Source organism: Arachis ipaensis, chromosome B10 (assembly GCF_059453495.1).
Source record: "Arachis ipaensis isolate K30076 ecotype BB chromosome B10, ASM5945349v1, whole genome shotgun sequence".
NCBI classification, from domain to species: domain Eukaryota; kingdom Viridiplantae; phylum Streptophyta; class Magnoliopsida; order Fabales; family Fabaceae; genus Arachis; species Arachis ipaensis.
The window spans coordinates 5,184,663-5,192,588 of NC_142435.1; the positions used below are offsets into that span (position 1 = coordinate 5,184,663).

A 7,926-nucleotide genomic window follows, 5' to 3' on the forward strand; every position below is an offset into this window, starting at 1 on the left:
TTCTTTGGGGTTGAGTTTCTGCTTCCCAGCTTCGGCGTTTTCCAGGCTTGTTTTCTGCGTTTCGTGCTTCGAAGGGGCTGAGCACCACTGTGTTGGGTTGGTAGTGGGTAGTAGGCTTTTGGTTGTCTTCCTTGCTTCTGCGTAGGGTTAGTAGGCTGATGGTGGTGCTCCTTCCTGTTTTAGGTATGCATCGACAGAGGAGTGAGGGTGTGGGTACTCCGATAGCCCCTCCAGGGGCGTCCCTGCTCGCTATACCTGGGTGACTAGCGATGTGTGGGACATTCCGTCGTGGATGACGGAGGCCGATCTCCAACGGCTTCGCGATCAGGGGGCGATTTGTGGTGGCGGTGATGCGGAGCGGCAGTACGAGCTTGCCCTCCCGGACGCCGATGAGCGTGTTTGTTATCTGAACCTTGATTCACCCACTGTGCCGGACTGGATGTGGGTTTATGAATCTATGTTTACTCGGCTCGGCATGCGACTTTGTTTTTCCCCGTTTGTTCAGGATCTGCTGGGTCGGTATTCCGTGGCCCCGTCCCAACTTCACCCGAATAGTTGGGCGGCTGTTCGTTCTTTTGAGCTTATGTGTCAGTATCTTGATCTTCCGGTTTCTGTTCCCGTCTTCCTTTTTCTCTTTTTATGTACTCTTCCGACTAAAGAGGGGAAGCATAAGAAGGGTATATGTCGTTCCGGGCTTAGCCTCATCGCTGCATATTTAGTTTGTTTGAAGATTCCTTTCATGGTTTCAAGAGAGAGTATTTTAAGGTGTGCCCTGTTCAAGGGCATCGTCCTTTTTGGTTGACGTTAGAGGGCGAGCGCCGGTTTCCGACCTATTAGAATTTTCGCGCCGGGCCGTCGGTTTTGACTAATGCTACCTATGATGATTTGTCTCCAGAGGATAAGGACATTGCTAGTGTCCTTTGGCATTTGTTCGGGGAGCGTCCGTTAAATCCTTGAGACATTTTGGGGGATCCTGTGGCCTGCCAGGCGTATATTGGTGTGTGACTGCCGCTTTCTCTTGTTTTTTTATGTTTGTTTTCCAGTTTTGTAACTTTGAGTTTTTCTTTGATTTTTCAGTTGAGATGGCTGGTGGCTTGACTTCTTTGGCGCGGCTGAAGGCAGCGATGGATCGGGAGGAGGGGTCGTCAGCATCTCCAGCTACCCCTGTCTCTAATCCTGCTGCGGGTTCTCGAGCTGTTTCCCAGGAGGTGATTTCGTCTGGGGTTAGGGTTGGAGCTCGGGCTTCTCCTGGCCCCGTGAACTCGTCTGAGGAGGAAGTCAATGTGGTTACGGCTGCCGAGGCCTCCCAGAAGAGAAAGAGGCCTGAGGAGCCTAGCAGCGAGAACTTGGAGGAGGAGGGTGCTGTTCCTACCGTGATGGACCGACATTTTGATGCTTCAGGGTTCATAGATCAGTATTTGATGCCTGGCACTGAGCCATTTTTTGATGACAGCGATGTTTCTTTTCAAGCTAAGTCGGTGTATCGCGCCCTCCTTCGATCTGCTGTTATTGTCCGGAAGGCTGAGCCCATGATGGCTCAGGTCAGTTTGTTGGACAAGAAACTCTGTCTCTCCCAAGCTGATGCGGCTAAGTTGAAAGAGCAGCTTGAGGCTGCCGAGGTAGTGAGAGAGAAGGCGGCGAAGTCTTCCAAGGAAGCTAGGGCGGAGATATTCCGTCTTTCCGAGGTTGAGACTTCTCTTCTCTCTCAGCTGGGTGTGGAGCGGCAGCGAGCTTCCAATGCGGGTTCTCAGGCAGCCGTGCTCCTTGGCGAGGTGGAGGACTTGAAGGATGAAGTTGCCGCTCTGAAGAAGGAGAAGGCGGAGTTGTTGGCTGACGCGAAGGATGCAATTGCGGCTACCGAGGAAGCGATGAGAGCTCAGGCTTTGGTGTTGGCTCCAGGTGTGGGCGTGTCTATGATGGGGGCTTTCAAGACCGTCCGTGATGGTCAGATCGTTGACCTTGATTAGTTTTTGTTATATCTTGTTATTCCAGTTAGTTTGGACTTGGTTTTATTTTGGATGTTTGGTTGGCCTTGTGGCCGTGTATTTGGTATGTTTTGAAATTTTGTTTATGCCATTGTGGCCGCTTATAATCTCGCTTTTTCTTTGATGACTCGCTTTTTCATTGATGACCCGTGTGGCCGTTCAGGCTTTTGTGTTTTTTGAGCCGTTTTGCATGTTTTTCGAGCCGTCGTGACTTAGGACCTTTGGTAGGCCGTTAGCGTTTGGATATCCGTTTAGGCCCCGAGGGTGATCAGTTCTCGGGGTTGTGGCCGTGTTTCTATTCCTCTTGGGGAGGTAAGAGGGGGAAAGGAAAAATAAAATGCGATTTTATTGGGCCTCGTTAAAATCCTCCGTTTATGGCGGGAAAGAGTACCCGTGATTAATACTTTGAATTTTAAAAGGGGAAAACAAATGTAGTAAAGAAGGGAAACGAATAATAAAATTCTAGAAGAAAAACGAGGGGTGACCTAGGTAGGTCAGTCTATGTGTAGTAGCGTCGTAAGTTGGCGGCGTTCCATGTCCTGGGGATTTCGTCACCGTTAAGTCGTTCAAGCTTCTATGCTCCCTTTCCGATTGTGGCTTTGATTCTGTATGGCCCTTCCCAGTTGGGGGTGAGTTTTCCTTCCCCTAGGGTCGGGGTCCCAATGTCGTTTCGTCGTAGAACGAGGTCGTTGGGTACAAATTCTCGTCGGATGACGCTGTGGTTGTACCTTAGGCTGATTCTTTGTTTTAGGGCTAGCTCTCTGATATGGGCTATGCTTCTTTCTTCATCGATGAGGTCTCGTTCTGCATCTTCGTCGTTACCCCCGACCGTTCTCCTTGGGCTTGGGTCTCCTATCTCCACTGGGATGACGGCCTCTACGCCGTATGTTAAACAGAAAGGGGTTTCCCCGGTGGTTGTCTGAGGGGTTGTTCGATATAACCATAGGACTGATCTGAGTTCGTTGGCCTATAGTCCCTTGGCCTTGTCAAGCCGCTTTTTGAGCCCTTTGACGATTATTTTGTTTGCGGATTCCACCTGCCCGTTTGTTTGGGGGTGTTCTACCGAACTGAAACGGTGGGATACATGTAGCCCTTCTAGGAATTCTCTGAATTTCCTATCGATGAATTGGGTTCCGTTGTCCGAGATGACGATCTCGGGGATTTCGAACCGGGTTATGATCTGTCGCTAGAGGAATTTTCGGCATTGGGTTGCTGTGATGGAGGCCAGGGGTTCGGCCTCGATCCATTTAATGTAATAATCTATGGCGACGATGAGATACCGGAGTTGACCGGGCGCCGTAGGAAAGAGCTTGACGAGGTCGATTCCTCAGGTACCGAATGGCCGTTCTGCCGATATAATGCTGAGTTGGTGTGGGGCGGCTTGGTGGATATTGGCGTGCTTTTGGCATTTGTCGCAATTCTTTACCAGCTGCATGGAATCCCGGATGACCGTGGACCAGAAGTATCCAGCCCTGATGACTTTCTGGGCCAGGGTTTTACCCCCGATGTGGTGGCCACAACAGCCTTCATGGACTTCGCGGAGTATGTATTCCGTGTCCCCGGGCTCGACGTATATGAGAAGGGGTTGCGAGACTCTGCGTTTGTATAGTTGTCTGACGATGACCGTGTAATTGGCAGCTTCTCTTTTTGTCCGTTTTCCCTCCTTGGGGTCTTCTAGCAGTGTTCCGTTGAGGAGGTATTGTAGGATAGGGTGGGTCCATCATCCTTGGCTGGAGTGTGTTAGACAGGTGTTAGTCGTGGTCGATATGGATGGTGACTTAACGACTTCCTGAATTAGCGACTTGTTGCCGTGTCCTGGTTTGGTGCTGGCTAGCTTGGAAAGGAGGTCTGCCCTGGCATTTCGTTCTCGAGGAATGTGTTGTATGGTCACGTGATTGAATTCTTCTTTTAGTTCGTTTACCTTGGCAAGGTATTGTTGGAGTAGGGGATCTCGCGTTTGGTAGTCTCCGTTAATCTGGGAACTGCCTACCTGGGAATCGGTATTTACTTCTAGGACCTTTGCTCCGACTTCCTTAGCTAGGGCTAGGCCTTCCAGGAGGGCCTCATATTCATCTTGATTGTTTGAAACTGGGAACTCGTATCGTACTGACTGTTCGATTACGATCCCATTTTGGCTTTCGAGTATAACTCCGGCACCTCCGGAGGTGACGTTTGATGAGCCGTCGACGTGCAGCTTCCATGACTCGAGAGTGGGGTTTCCCGGTGTCATCTCGGCGATGAAATCAGCCATGGCTTGTGCTTTAATTGCGCTTCGGGTTCAAACTTGATTTGGAACTGAGACAGCTCGATGGACCATGCTAGCATTCTTCCTGCTAGGTCGGGTTTTTGTAGTACCTGTTTGACCGCTTGGTCGGTCCGGACTGTCATGGGGTGGGCCTGAAAATATTGTCGTAAGCACCAGGAGGCCGTGAGGAGCGCGAAAGCTAACTTTTCTGGGCGTGAGTAGCGAGTTTCTGTGTCTTGTAGGACTTTGCTTATGAAGTATATGAGTTTTTGTTCTTTTATCTCGTTTTCGCGGATGAGTGCTGCTGCGAGTGCCTTTTCCGTTATGGAGAGGTATAGGTAAAGGGTCTCCCCTGTTTGGGATTTGACGAGTACTGGTGGTTCCGCTAGGACTCTTTTGAAGTGCTGGAATGCTTCCTCGCATTTTGCTTCCCATTTGAATGGGGCTCCTTTCTTCATCAGTTTGAAGAAGGGGATTGCTTTTTGTGCTGATGCTCCGAGAAAATGGGATAACGCAGTGAGCCGGCCGGTGAGCTTTTGGATGTCGTTAAGGTTTTTTGGGTTTGTCATATCGAGGATGGCATGACATTTCTCTGGGTTAGCTTCGACTCCGCGTTGCGTGATCATGAAGCCGAGGAACTTTCCTGCCTCCATTCCGAAGGCGCATTTTGTCGAGTTGAGTCGCATTCGATGCTCTCGTAGGGTGTTCATTATGAGCCTAAGGTCGCTGATGAGTTGCTCACCTGATTCGGTTTTGGCGAGCATGTCGTCTATGTAGACTTCTAACTTGGTCCCGGATAGATTCTGGAATATCTTATTGACAAGTCTTTGGTAGGTGGCTCCGGCGTTCTTCAGGTCGAAAGGCATGACTGTGTAGCAGTACGTCCCGTCGGGGGTGATGAATGCTGTTTTTTCCTCATCGGGTCGGTGCATGGGTATTTGATTATAGGCGGAGTATGCGTCCATGAAGCTGAGGTATCGGTGGCCAGACGCGGCATCTACTAGTCCGTCTATGTTAGGTAGGGGAAAGACGTCTTTTGGACAGGCTTTGTTGAGGTTCGTGTAATCGACGCACATTCGCCACTTCCCGTTGGACTTCTTTACTAGTACAATGTTTGCCAGCCACGTCATGTAGGGTAGTTCTCTGATGAAGTTTGCTTTGAGTAGGGCTTTTACTTGTCTTTTGACCTTGGCTGCTCGGTCTGACGACATTTTTCGTCTCCTTTGTGCCACGGGTTTGGCTTTGGGATCTACGGCTAGCCGGTGGAACATTAAGCCGGGGTCTATCCCGGGCATGTCGGCTGGTGTGAAAGCGAACAAGTCTCTGTTTTGTTTCAAAAATTGGGAAAGGTCTTCTTTAAGGTCGTATGGGAGGTTCCTGTTGATAAAGGTGTATTCGTCTTTGGTTTTCCCTACCTGTAGTTTTTCCATGTCGCCTTCTGGTTCTGGCCTGGGTTGGCCATCTTATCGGGTGTCCAGGTCGGCTAGGAATATCCCAGCTGCGTCGCGAGACTTTTTCCGCAAAGCTAGGCTGGTGTTGCCACATTCTGCTGCGACTTCCCGATCTCCGTGGATAGTCCCGATGGAGCCGTCTTCCGTTATGAATTTTATAAGGAGGTATTTGGTAAAGATGATGGCAGAGAAGTCATTGATCATTTTTCTTCTGAGGATGACGTTGTAGGCGGTGGAGTCTTTTAGGACCACGAATTCAGATAGAATTGTCTTCCTTTGGTTGCATGTCCCTATGGTGAGGGGTAGGGTGATGGAACCGTCCGGTTTGAGAAAGTTGTCTTCGAGTCCCGTGACGCCGTTGCGGTATGTTTGGAGATTTTCGTTGCGGAGCCTGAGCTTGTCGAAGGCTCCTCGGAAGAGGATGTTGGAGTTTGCGCCGATGTCCACCAGTATTCTTCGGACTAGTCCCGTTCCGATTCTTGCCGAGATGACGAAAGGTGCGTCCTCGGGTAGGAAAGTTATTGTTTTGTCGGTAGTGGTAGTTGGAGCTTGGTCTCTGACGGCCAGGACTTTGATGTCCTTTTTTAGTGTTGATTTTGACTTGCCTGACATGTCTTTGCCTGTGATAACGTTTACTATTATGGTTGGGTCATCTTCTGAACTTTCCCTGGGGGGTTGTTTTTGCATTCTCGGGTTGCGTCTTCTCTCTCTGGCGACCTGTCTCTTTCCGCGTATTTTGGTTCTCTGATGATTTTGGCAAACTCTGGGAGCTTGACGTCTCTTATGGCTTGTTCGAGGGCGTCTTTAAGGTCAAAACAGTCTTGTGTCCTGTGCCCATAACCTCGGTGGTAGTCGCAACAAAGGGTTTTGTTGCCGCCCGTTCTTTCTTTGAGTTGTCGGGCTTTTGGGATGATACCCCGATCTGCTACCTGGTGGTATATTTTGGTAATTGGGGCTGTTAGGGGTGTATAATTAGAGAATTTGCCGATCCTGGGTGGTCGGTTTGTGCTTGTTTGTTTGGGCTGGTCCCTCTGATTTTCTCTGGATATTGGATTATGCCGAGATGTCGGACTGCCGTGTTGGGCGCTGTCGTGTTGCCGTTTTGTTAGCGGCGACGACCTGGCTGACTTCCTCGTCGTTTATGTAATCTCTGGCAATGTTGTGGATCTCGTGCATGGTCCATACTGGTTTGGTGGTAAGGTGTTTGCGGAAATCCTCGTTCATGAGCCCGTTGGTTAAACAGAGGCTTGCGACGAATTCGTTGAAGCGGTCGAGGTATTTTCGCGTGGATTCGTCTTGTTTCTGTGTGACCCCTAGCAGATTGATGGGGTGTTTAGCCTTGGTGATTCTGGTTGTAAATTGGGCCATGAACTTTCACGAAATATCGTGGAAACTGGTTATGGATCCATTAGGGAGGGCGTTGAACCATTTGATTGCTAGCCCGGCTAGGGTTACCGGGAAAGCTCTGCATCGGACTGGGTCTGCTGCACCCTCTAGGTTCATCCTGGCCTCGAAGGCCGTTAGGTGCTCCTTGGGGTCGTTGGTTCCGTCATACTTCATGTCTGTGGGTTTGTCAAATCCTTTAGGGAGTTTTGCTTTTAAGATCCTTTCCGTGAAGGGAGTGGCTCCCATTATCGTGTGTTTGTTTCTTGTGCGCTTGGTTTCTCGGTGTCGCCGATCTTCGTTCGAGTCATGTTGATGACTTAGATCCCGGGAAGCGCTGCGGTTGTACCTCATACTCTGTCGTCGTTCTGGTGATTTTTCACGTCTGGGGCCGCACGAGGTGCTATGATTGTCTCTCCCGTTGGGTAGTCGAGTTGGTGATCGACCGCGACGAGATTTTGACCTCGAGGTTGCGTGGCTTCCATTTTCGGCGTTGCGCCTTTCCCCGGTGGCTATTCTTCCTTCGAGTTCCTGGACTCAGAGGCAGAGATCTTGGATTATTTGTGCCACTTTTTCCCCGGTGTTTTCGGGGTGCCGTGGTTCTGTGGCGACGTGTTCATTTTCTTTATTTTGTATTGGAGTGGCGTGGTGGATGGTGCTCGCTATCCTTCCGTGGTTCGTGACCTCTTGGTGTTCGGGGGTTGGGTTCCTCGTTCGAGAGTCGTCTTGGCTTAGGGAATTCTCGTTCGGTATGTCCCCCATTCCGACTCGATTGGCGCAAGTTCCCCACAGACGGCGCCAATGTACAAGATGTCTCTGGTACGGGTTGAGAGATAGATTGAGAACCTGTGGGTTGAGGCAG

General features: G+C 50.2%; 2 protein-coding genes across 2 annotated transcripts; both read right to left on the reverse strand.

Annotated features, from left to right (window-relative positions):
• Positions 1 to 3,705: 3,705 nt before the first annotated feature.
• On the reverse strand, positions 3,706 to 4,215 carry LOC148578999 (uncharacterized). Its single transcript, XM_088487994.1, has one exon. The coding sequence runs from the start codon at positions 4,213 to 4,215 to the stop codon at positions 3,706 to 3,708; it is 510 nt and encodes a 169-aa protein (XP_088344120.1).
• Positions 4,216 to 5,693: 1,478 nt separating this feature from the next.
• LOC148579000 (uncharacterized) lies at positions 5,694 to 6,293 on the reverse strand. Its single transcript, XM_088488002.1, has one exon. It carries the CDS (start codon positions 6,291 to 6,293, stop codon positions 5,694 to 5,696), a length of 600 nt encoding a protein of 199 aa, XP_088344128.1.
• Between the last annotated feature and the right edge of the window lie 1,633 nt (positions 6,294 to 7,926).

Excerpts from the sequence above, each read along its gene's own strand:
- LOC148579000 (XM_088488002.1), bottom strand. The coding sequence starts at position 6,293 with ATGTCAGGCAAGTCAAAATCAACACTAAAAAAGGACATCAAAGTCCTG.
- LOC148578999 (XM_088487994.1), bottom strand. The coding sequence starts at position 4,215 with ATGACACCGGGAAACCCCACTCTCGAGTCATGGAAGCTGCACGTCGAC.